Source organism: Anomaloglossus baeobatrachus, chromosome 7, assembly GCF_048569485.1.
Source record: "Anomaloglossus baeobatrachus isolate aAnoBae1 chromosome 7, aAnoBae1.hap1, whole genome shotgun sequence".
NCBI lineage: Eukaryota > Metazoa > Chordata > Amphibia > Anura > Aromobatidae > Anomaloglossus > Anomaloglossus baeobatrachus.
Window position 1 is genome coordinate 259999499 of NC_134359.1, and position 12426 is coordinate 260011924.

Genomic DNA, 12426 nt, shown 5'->3' on the forward strand with positions numbered 1-12426 from the left:
TCCATGACAAGGCTCCAACCTGCAAAGCTGATCTGGCAACAGTAATCAGAGAAAGTTGGAGCCAGATTGATGAAGAGTACTGTTTGTCACTCATTAAGTCCATGCCTCAGAGACTGCAAGCTGTTATAAAAGCCACAGGTGGTGCAACAAAATACCAGTGATGTATTGGAGGGTTCTTTTGTTTGTTTTTCATGATTCCATAATTTTTTTCCTCATAATTGAGTGATTCCATAATTTTTTCCCCTGTTTTGTCTTGAAAAATAACCGTTACTGGCTAGCACATTATGTTTTCATGATTTTTTTAGTGTTTCTTAAAGCCAGAAAGTTGCCATTTGAAATGACATTAGTTCTGTGCCATGTCTGTGATCTGCTTTTTTTAAACAAAAGTAAACAACTGAATGAACATCCTCAGAGCCTGGCGAGTGCCTAATTTTTGCCAGGGGTTGTGTATGAGTACTTGATTTTTGTGGGACGAGTTGTGGTTGTGAATGACACCATTCACTTCTGTTTTTCGGATTTTCTTTTTATGGAGTTCAATGTATAGTAAAAATGACTTGACAAAATAATTCAGGTCAATATGATTGCAGCAATAAAAAAAAAAATATATACAAGTTTTGTATGTATGTGAAAACATTTTTGGACATAGTTAAACAAAAAAACAAGTTCCTTGTGTCACCATTTTCAAGGATTTCTTTATTTTTGCATTTTTTTATTATACCATTTAAGGGTAGATATGACATTTTGATGAATTTTTGATTTTCTGTTTTTTTGTGGTATTCCAGCAACTGAGAAAATGTCCATTCTGCATGTTGATTATTATATACCAATGGAGTTTATTAATTTTATATTTTGATAGACCAACGTGTACGAATACGGTAATGCCAAGTTTTCTTTTTTAATTACCGTATATCTTTATTTTTAACGGGGAAAGGGGGAGGTAATTCTGATTTTTTTATATTTTTTTTTCCTATAGTTTTAAAACCATTTCTTTGTTGTGTGTTTTACTCTAGTAGGTATTATTATTTATTATAATAGCGCCATTTATTCCATGGTGCATTACAAGTGAAAAGGGTATACATTACAACTAGTACAACAATCATTAACAGTACAAGACAGACTGGTATAGGAGGAGAGAGGACCCTGCTCGCGAGGGCTCACAGTCTACAGGGAATGGGTGATGGTACAACAGGTGAGGACAGAGCTGGTTGCACAGTGGTGTACTGAACTGAAGGTTATTGTAGGTTGTAGGCTTGTAGGATGAGGTGGGTCTTCAGGTTCCTCTTGAAGCTTTCCACGGTAGGAGAGAGTCTGATATGCTGGGGTAGAACATTCCAAAGTATGGGGGAGGCACGGGAGAAATTTTGTTATGGAACTTGAACATGTGATCATCTGATCGCTCATGGTATATACCGCAATATCACAGTAAAATTAAGATCTCCTATGAACGCCAGCCAAAAGCAGATTTTCAGAGGAGCAATGTCATGGCAGACCTCTGGGTCTCCAACAGACTGAAGTCTGCCATACCAACGAATCAACACACCATGACTGTATCGCATGTGAAACATGCTTTAAAGGGGTTGTCTACTTACTAGGACAAGCCCTTCTGATTCCATGTTTCCCCCACAAAAAATAATAAAGCCTCTACTCATCTCCAAAAGCCATTCCCTTCCAGCGTTGCCGCTGCTCGTGGTCCACATGACTTTTGTAATGTCACTCTAGCCCTGCATTCAGTCAGTAACAGCTACTGTCTCCCCACAAACTAACAAACAGGAAGTGAGCTTCGCGGCTTTGCCCACTTCCTGTTGACTGAGTCCTAAGGTGGGGAGAAGGAAGTTGGCATTGATTGGAAGTGGGTTCACATAACATCACAACCACCTGTGAGCCCCATCACACCTGGAAGGACGTCGGTATGGAAGGGGAGTATAGGCTCTATTATTTTACCAAGGGGAAACATGTGAAATCACAAAAGGTTGTCCTAGTAGTGGACAACCCTTTTAAATGCCGCTGTCAAAGTTTGACAACAGCAGGTGAAGTTCAGCTTTACTCGCTGAGGTTAGAGGCAGATGCCGGCTATATATCACAGCCATTATCTGTCATGAAAGATGCAGGCTCTTCTCTTGAGCTTGTATAAAAGATGGGACCTGACATAGGACGTAGTGGTAGGTCGTATGTCAGGGAGGGGTAAATATTTTACATGATTGGTTAAACTCTTTCTATTGTGCTGTGAAATACGGTGAAAGTTTGAAAAACTAGAAGCAAGATATGAGTCACGCTGTTTAGTAAGTCAATGGAGCCTAGAGCTACTCATCTAAGAAATGCTTTATAAAAGCCCTTCTTATAAAGCATATGCGCTCCTGTCACAAATCATCTCTTTTTTATTGAAGCAAAACTGTCCTCGATTTCAACCTTAAAACTGCGGCTGATCATGAAGACCTACGCGCCGATAAAAATAACACAAGTGATTGTTGCGCTGCTTGAAGGACTTTTAGGTCTGACATACACCCATTTTCATTTTCTAAGGATGGACACTACATAAAGAAAATTATATAGTGCCAGAGATCTTAAAGGGAATGAATCATCACAGAATGACCTTGTTTAAATTAGGTTTTCGTGTTACTTCTATTATATTTTTTGGCAATATTTTTCTTCTTTCCTACATCACAATCTTTATTTAAATTAAAAGTTAGAAATCTTGCTATTTTCATACTAACCATTTGGGCAGTTTTAGAATCTTAACTTTTTTTTTTTTTTTCAGGAAATTCACATGTACATTAGCAGCAATCATCAGACTCTGACCCCATCTTTTGTAATGAAGCATCTAATGAGCGTGTTCCTATTGTGATTAGTGGATCCTGTGTATAGAGTTGTTACCGGCCATTGTGATCCTGTCTCTGATAAAAAAAAAAAAGAGCCTGATGAAAACTCTTTTCATTGTCATCACGCACATATGGAAATGATCCTGAATTAATCTTGTGGGGCGTTGCATTCAGTCTAATTTGGCTTTGCAGACTCTAACCCCTGACCCAAGATGCAATTGATATTCTCTAACCTGAGATCACATAAGACCCCCATATGCATTAGATTAATGTCTTGAACCTGGACGGTTTCGGCTGGCGGTCTACTACTTATGGAACTTTTGATCGTGAAGGGTGTCGATTTCGCATGTCAGATATAGGACTACTGATCTCATTGTTCTCCCTTAGATAAACCGTGGCTGACATGTCAATTGCCGGCTTTCTCATAGAGAACACAGGAGGGCTTGGCCAAGTGGGCACTCCCATGTGTGGGGGACACAGTTGAGTTTACGGTTGGCAGGATGATCGGCTGAAGCACCATTCGGCTGACAGCCATCTAATGTGTGTGGCCAGACTAAGGCTATGTTCACACAGGGTTTTTTTACATGGATATTGGAGTGTTATCGACTTAAAAATAAACATAAAAAACTCAATCCAAAGAGAATGATGTGGGCAATTTCGAGAATACACTCAACTTGACTCAACCTGGGTGATCTCTCCTTGTCTTCATCGATGGATGGTCAAGCAGGAGTGAGGTTGCGTTAATACATATTGAGACTCAAATCCTGTGAGAGTGTGATTACTGACTGTAAAGCCAAAGTAGTCACTGAAAACAATCTCCCAAGGAGTTGATGTAGACAGTCTCGAGCATTCACAAGACTTTATTTTTCCCAAGTCATGTGCTGATGAAGATGGGTGAGATCACTCAGCTTCACTTTTTTTGTCCAGAGTGGATGAATCATGTGAATGCCCGAAATTGCCCATAACATCTTCTCAAGTGATTGCAGGTTGGAGAATTTCAAACCCATCATTAGGAGAATGACTAAACTGTGAAGCATCAATAAACTGAAATCAATGCCCACCGGACTAGTTCATAATGCCCCACCGGACTAGTTCATAATGCCCCACCGGACTAGTTCATAATGCCCCACCGGACTAGTTCACAATGCCCACCGGACTTGTTCATGATGCCCACCGGACTAGTTCAGGATAATTCTCATATTTGAGCCATGACAATAAACGTTATTTTTGAGTACATCAAGAGAATGATTTTAATTCTGGATCATGGCTCTAAATCATTACAGGATGGTTTGTTAAGGCTGCTTTACACGTTTCAATTAAACGTGCGATCGCATTTGTAATCGCACCCACCCCCATAGTTTGTGCGGCACGGGCAATTTGTTGCCCGTGTCGCACAATGCTGTAACCCCCGTCACAAGTACTTACCTTCCATACGACCTCGCTGTGGGCGGCGAACATCCACTTCCTGAAGGGGGAGGGACATTCGGCGGCACAGAGACGTCACACAGCGGCCGGCCAATATAAGCGGAGGGGCGGAGATGAGCGGGACTTAAACATCCCGCCCACCTCCTTCCTTCTGCATTGCCGGCGGGACGCAGGTAAGCGTGTTCATCGTTCCCGGGGTGTCACACAGCGATGCGTGCTGCCTCTGGAACATTGAACAACCAGACGTTCAATTTTTAGAAAATGAACGACGTGTATGCGATCAACGTTTTTGCGTACAATCGGAATCGCACGTAGGTGTCACACGCAACTACAACACTAACGATGCCGGATGTGCGTCACTTACGACATGACCCCACCGACACATTGTTGGATATATTGTAGCGTGTAAAGCCCGCTTGAGGCTAGGGGGTTCAATTAACATGATAAAATAATGTTTTTTAGCCCTCTAAGGCTAAGTTCACACTTGTGGATCCATGTGTACCAAACTCTAATTATCCACTTAAAGGGAACCGGTCACCATTTTTTGGCCTATAAGCTGCGGCCACTACCACTGGGCTCTAATATACAGCATTCTAACATGCTGTATATAAGAGCCCAGGCCGGGGGTATAACATAAAAACATTTTATAATACTTACCTAACGGTCGCGTTATGGGCAGGGCTGTGGAGTCGGTAAACCAAACCTTCGACTCCGACTCAATTTCTCTTGCACAGACTCCGACTCAGACTCCGACTCCTACATATATTGCTTATAGTTAGGTGAAAAATTTATTGTAATACATGAACATGTGTATGTGAACATCAGACATTTAATAATGTTCATGATACAATAATCAAGATATTTGGATAGAACATAAAATATATTTATTGGAATACAACTTTAGAACACAAACTGTAATAAATTGTAAATATGTAATACACTATGTAATATACAGTAGATTACATATATATATATATATATATATATATATATATATATGTATGTAATCTACTGTATATTACATAGTGTATTACATATTTACAATTTATTACAGTTTGTGTTCTAAAGTTGTATTCCAATAAATATATTTTATGTTCTATCTAAATATCTTGATTATTGTATCATAAAAATAATTAAACGTCTAATGTTCACATTGTACTACAATACATTTTTCACTTAAATATACGGTAAGCCTTATACTAAATGTTATTATTTAGTAAAATATTCAGCACATTCTGCATTGCACTACTGTCCCCAATTTATTATATATTTTAGGAGTCGGAGTCGGTGCATTTTATACCGACTCCACCAAAATGAGCTCCGACTCCACAGCCCTGGCTATGGGCCTTATGGGAGTCTCCGTTGTCCAGTACCGGCACCGCCTCTTTTGGCCATCTTTGTTCTCATTCTTCTCTAGCCGCGGTGCATGACGCACCAGACAACGGAGACGCCCATATGGCCTACAGCGCGACCGTTTGGTAAGTATTATAAAGTGTTTTTTATGTTATACCCAGCGGCCTGGGCTCTTATATACAGCATGTTAAAATGCTGTAATAAGAGCCCAGTGGTGGTGGCCGCGGCTTATAAGCCAAAAAAGTGGTGACATGTTCCATTTAAAATGAAGGCATTTACATTGTATGTGGACATAAATATACTGTATATTTTTATTGTTCTTGGTGTTACAATAATGAATAACATGGATATTTATTGTTTTCTTATAGGTATATAGTTACAAGAGACAAAGTGAACTTGGAAAACCATGGGCCTTCAAAATATAACTGGACTTTTTTACCCCAGCCAAACTCTGGGGGGCCCTCACATAGACATAGAAGATATCATTACTTCTCAGAATGTCATCTCAAGGGTCATGCACAGCTACCTTGGTATATTAGTACCACTCGGGTTACTGGCTGGTGTCATCTGCGTGGCCATATTAATCAGAAACAAGGTGAAACATCAAACACTGGAGAATCTGGATTTACATCTTCTAGCGTTGGTGGCTACAGACATCACAATCGTCTTCTACTCTTTCACGTCAAAAACAAGACCGGACTATCTGGAAGTTTCCAATTTGAGTTGTGGGGTCTTGTCATGGTTTTTCAACACAAGTTATTTCTTCTCTCAGTATCTGCTGGTTTTAATGATCCTCATCTTGCTCATCCTAGATGACTCTAAAACATCTCAAAGTCATCTGAGATACGTCTTTCTCACTTTGACATTGTCGATAGTGATGTCTGTCGTCAACGTGTCACTGTTGGGTACCTATGATAATCTTCACAATATAACTTACTGCCAGCTGGACCCCTTAAATGCTAGGCCTGAATATGACTTTACAAAGTTCTTTGCTGGATTTTGTGTCCCATCGTTGGTTCTTCTCATTTTCGTCATTCTAATCATTATTCGAGCCCGAGAAGTTGAAATGTCTGAAAAACTCCAGGCTCACGGGGTTGTTTTATGTCACGTTCCGATTATGTTTATATGTCGACTATTCTACAACATCATGCTCATCAGGAGGACGGGTTTAAAAATTAATGCGTTCTACATGTCACCGAGAGAGGAGCTGGTTCTGAACATAGCAGAGCTGGCAGTATTCAGCGGGAGCTGCATCGGACTTATAATCACACTTGCCCTACATAAACCATGCCGCCAAGGTCTCAAGAAATCCTTGCAATTCTTAATCAATAAGTGCAGAGGAAAGGAAACATCCAACAGTGTAATCTAGCCATAACTAGTACTCAAGAGGATTCTCATGTAAAATGACTACATAAGACAAAATATCCATCACAAAGTAGATGTGTATAAGCTAGGCGTTCTATTTTTTGTAGGAGAGCAACAAAAATTGTACAGCTATCCTCAAGGGTGTACAAATTACTAAGGAAGCCCATGAGGATGCTATGGAGATCCTAGAGGTGGCTGTCATGGTAGTGACACCGAGAATATGCCGCAAAACGTGACACACTACAACACAAGGGGTACACCGGGGACACTTTAACAACGGTGGGCCCTAGCACTAGTGAGGAGATAGATGGGACACCTGCTTCACTCACCTGTAGCTGTACTCTACACACTCATAGCCAGTCCCTATACAGGTTCCACTCCTGTCGTCGAATAGGATACCTGATACCCTGGGCAGACCCTGTAATAGCCCTGGCTAATGAGTTGGCAGTTGACGGACGCTAGCCCCACTGTGCACTAATAACACACCAAGGGAAGGAAAAACAGACAGATGGAAACACAACAACAGACTGCTACAGTCAGCCCCAAGACAGCAGTGTGAGGCAAATCCCGGGATATGAAGATGAATTATGACTCCAGCCATAATCCCTCATCACTCCCTGGCCGTGCCCCCTCCCTTCTTGTTCTCAGTGTTCCACTTACACCTCCATGGCCATGTCCTGTGATATGGAAATTAGGTGATGTGAGAACAATGGACACAGGATGACTCCCTGCCGTGACCCTGTAGTGGGGGCTGCTAGCTAGTTAGCAAGGCTATGGAAATAGCCAGACAGAACGACTCCAGTAAAAAATGGTTCATATCTCGCAAGCCATATTTCCGATAAATATGGCAACCATAAAAATGGTGTCTCCGCATGCGGACGATGCTGGCACACCCTTTTTATGGGAGCAGGACATTGGGAAATGCCCCAGGCGTGATATCAGCCAATGGGGAACTGGCAGACAGGTCATGAGTCCCCTCGTTCTGTAGCTAAATTCATAACTGTCACAATGAGAGCATTGGCGTCCGCCTACGACGCTCCCAGGCCAAGTTATGGCCATATTCCAGGTTGTGGATTTTGTCCATAACTCCAGCCAGGGGTGGAGCAGTGCTCCCTCTGAGGTCACTAAGGTAGGAGGGGACCTGGATTTGCCCAGGTTGATAACCCTACTTCGGCCATTTTCCAGCGTTCTTTTCGCTGGGGGCACGTGTAGGAAACATCTGTGGGAAGGATCCTAGAAACCTGGGTACAGCGCCCCCCTGTGGCCAGACGCACAAGGTAACTGATTGAACTGTGTATGCCTGTTTGTAAACCATGCTTTATCTGTAACTGTACTCTGACATATGTATATTCTGTAGATTCCCTATTGTATATATTGTAGTTTCTAGTGTGCTTTAGGCTGATTAAATTATATAATTAATCTTGGGCTGTTCTGTTATCTCGATCTTGAATCCCACGTCTGTGTGTTCGGCTAATAGTTACCGTGAAGCGGTTGGTGGCAGCGAGTTGTGCCAAGGATTATTGTGGGGAGGCCAGTGAGATTCGGGAAGATATTATATATTCCGCCCGCGGAGGTCGGGGGAATATATACCCTACTCTCACCGGGGACCCTTCAATAATCGGCATAAGTAGTATAGCGGCCTCCTTGCTTATTGTCGGGCAATTCCATAATTGGCCTGACTATAAGAGGGGCGCTAGAGAGCGCGTCACGTGCTCTGTCTGTCGGTCGGGAGGTATAAAGGAGGGGTGACCCCCACTTGTTACCCCCCGATTGTGACGTACTGGTAGCCAGCGCGGGGGATTTCTGAGTGACCCCCCCGGTGGTTTGTGACAAGCAGCCTACACAGCAACTTGCAGAGAGGGCTCCACCAGCTCCTTCCACCTAAAGGCCCAGCATTCAAATGAGAGAATAACAGACACCCTCTACAGGAAGCAGAGGGTATATATATGGACTGGGAAAGGTCCAAACCGGAAACACCTGAGAATGCTTGCTGGCTAGGAATACTGGCAGTAACCCTCTCCTTCCCAAAGGAAAGGGAATAAATTTAATCTGCAGAGTCTCAAGGTAACGAGACTCTGACCCAGAACCTATCACTAAACTCTACAACAGAGAAACGACTGTGATAGTGGCCCAGCCTAGTTTGGACTTAAGGCCCTGTCACACACAGAGATAAATCTGTGGCAGATCTGTGGTTGCAGTGAAATTGTGGACAATCAGTGCCAGGTTTGTGGCTGTGTACAAATGGAACAATATGTCCATAATTTCACTGCAACCACAGATCTGCCAAAGATTTATCTCTGTGTGTGACTGGGCCTTTACTCCTGGTTTTAATTGCTTGTTAGGCCGGCTTCACACAACTGAATTTCAATTTTAATGAACAGACCACAATTACTGGTCTGGATGCAGGTCTTCGGACCTGAACTATCAATGATATATATGCCTTGGAGGCTGTTGGATAGGGTCAGGAGACATAGTCAGTTCTCACATTACGTTTCGAACCAAACTGCAAAATGTAAACATGGAAAGCTTGCCTTACAAGTCAATAAAACAGGGAAGGATGCCATCCTGGGGTAAGTCCCATCGATGAGCCATATAGCATCCTCATGGGCTGCATTAATAATTTGTAAACTCATTAAAACAAGGGATTTGGTCACCCTTGATGGGTCCCCCACTAGGAACCCCATAGCATCATCATGCGACACCTAAATAATTTATATACCAATTACAACAAGGCATTCAGTCACTCTGGACTGGGTACCCACTGGAACCCTAAGGGGCTGCATCCATAATTCATACATTCATACGCCCATTAAAACAAAGGATTCGGTCAACCTGGGTTAAGTCCCCAGTAGGAGACCTAAAAAATCCTCAGGGGCTTCCTCACAAGCTCTACAATCTTAGCCAAAAAGTATGTGGAATTAATAATCAGATCATGAAAGAAAGACAGAAGGGCAAGCATTACAACTTGCATTCTCCGATGGGAGAGGATATGCTGGTATTAACCAGTACATGAAGTTATAGCTCATACTTTAGGCATACTTAGCCATGAGGGTAATGGAAAAAGTAAGTAATTTGTCAAATTTTCTAGCCATCACAGAAAACTCCTGGAACATTTACAACACAGTGGAGATGACCCTAAATTTTATATTGGCTTTACACCAAGCTCCAGTATCCATAGGGTCATTCAAGAGGAATAATGGGCAAAGAGGCCCGTCAGAAAGGAGTGTGGCCATAGACGTTTTGTAAGAATTTAGAGAATATATACTGCCACGTCATGGTGCTATGAAGTATATTAAAATGAGGTCAAAGCTATCCAAACTTTAAAAAATCACAAGTGGGATCAAAATATCCCTTTAAGCCATTTAAAAAAATAAACTGGACAGAAAGATTAAAGAATGGGAAATACGAATTTTGGCACTGAAGAGCCAAAAATCGACCAATGCTGCTGCTAATCCAGCAAATAAGTTGCCTAATTGAACAGTATTATGACCTTTTTTTATAGCTATGTAATATGTATTCTTTTCAATATTATGATAGACGTGATTTGCTTTTATAGACTTTGTGTGCCTTATTTAGCAATTTACAATGCTAAATACTTCTAAAATGCTAATAAGTTAATATAAAACAATTTTTATAATCTACGGAGTATTTTACTACATCAACTAATGGCATTTTGGGTTCCAGTCTAATGTAAATGTCACCGGTTGTTCCACAATCTTGTGTAAACCCAACAGAAGGACCTGATCTTCCGATATAGGTGCCCTATACCCAACGGACGTTGTAGACAGTGCCAGAACGAGCGCCAATCAAGCACCAGTATAGAAAGTCAATCAGTGCTCATTTAGCTTCAATTACATGGAGTAATCATCAGAATTATATGGAGAAGAACGCGGTCTCACAAATCCTACGTAGCAAAACATGTCAATAAACATAATTATTACAGAAAACCTTCGATATGGACATTTGGGGTATTCACTTCTCAAAATAGTTATTACATAGCTTCACAAACTAGTTAATGTGCCCAGAGCTGTTATATTGGAGAACGCGCCAATTTTGGGACCAACCAACCATCAAATCTGTGTTAGGGTACCCCTACACTCTTGATAGATGTAAAGGGAAATAAGGGTACAAGGGTCAATTTTTTGGATGTACGCAATCCTTTGTGATCACAATAGAGAAGCTACTACCAGAGATGTCTGACAGAAACTCTCTCTATGGAAAACACATAGAGACTTGGTCGAGTTGAGAATGTACTGGCATCTGGAGAAATAGCAGCCAACAACCCAAGTGTTCAACTGGTGGCTATCAAAGGTGTATAGCCAGACATGAGGTCCCCAAACTTACTAAATGGCTGTTGGCCAAACAATACTTTGGCCAACCATTCTGCTGACAACCATCTCTCCCGTAAACAGGGGTACTCGTTCAACACTATGTTCTTTAAGAGAAAGCCACTGTTAGACATATCTGAGGAGGCTTATCTATGCGAGAATAAAGTGATCAGCAGTCTGAAATTAGACATGCATGATCAACATCTCCCCCGACAATCAGTTGGCTGGTGGCCTCCTACAAATTAGACCAGAGGTCCTCAACCTCTGTGACCTTGAGAGCCAAATCCAGCTCCCACCTTACAGTAGTGACACGCAGAGCCCCCATTACTGGTACAATGCCAACCAACGCTTTTCCAAAGAAATCACACCAAGGCACAAGATCCAGGGTTTCCTACCTTACCCCATTCAAATCTGCTCTTCGGTGAAGGGCTACTCACAAAAGTCACCATATGGACACCTGCTTTTCATAGATGTTTATTATACCTGGGTCTAATGGAAAAGGTTTAAGATGGTTAGGGACCTCTGCATTAGACCGTTGGCCAAACCCTTTGATGTAGTTTGACATTAGTCTAATGTGTATTCAGATCGTCACCTTGTCACGAAAATAAAGAATTATTGCAAACTGCTAAAATATAGCAACCATACTGTATTCTCAAGTTTGGAAAAGAATCACAATCGCTGTGGGGTCAAGGTGCTAGGACCCCTACCGATCCCAAGATCTGGAGCACTTCCTCTGTGCATGGAGTGGTGGTTGATCAGACGAATTGCTGCTCCATCCATTCTTAATGGGACCCCAGGAGATGGCCAAGCACTACACTTGGCTGGTCTTCAGCACTCCCATAAGAATGAATGGAGCAGCAGTGCGTATGATCGACCACTACTTCATGCACACAGACCACTCCAGAACTTTAAATTAGTGGTGGTCCCAGAGGTTGGACCCACCCGATCCTTGGAATCGGTGGGGATCCCAGGGGTTGGACCCACTCGATCCTTGGAACCAGTGGGGATCCCAGAGTTTGTACCCACCCAATCCTTGGAATTAGTAGGGATCCCAGAGTTTGTACCCACCTGATCCTTGGAATCAGTGGCGATCCCAAAGTTTGGACCCACCACACCAACCGGGGATAACTTCCAAACTT

At 42.2% G+C, this 12426-nt stretch overlaps 2 protein-coding genes across 4 annotated transcripts in view; one reads left to right on the top strand and one right to left on the bottom strand.

Annotated features, from left to right (window-relative positions):
* Nucleotides 1–7757, top strand: part of LOC142245405 (uncharacterized) — a 33914-nt gene extending 26157 nt beyond the window's left edge. Inside the window, exon 2 of the mRNA XM_075318078.1 lies at nt 5963–7757. Coding sequence (XP_075174193.1) covers nt 6001–6963 — 963 coding nt within the window. The 5' untranslated portion in view covers nt 5963–6000 and the 3' untranslated portion in view covers nt 6964–7757. The remainder of the gene's footprint in view (nt 1–5962) is intronic.
* Nucleotides 1–12426, bottom strand: part of CHLSN (cholesin) — a 420909-nt gene that overhangs the window by 236105 nt on the left and 172378 nt on the right. The window lies entirely within an intron of this gene.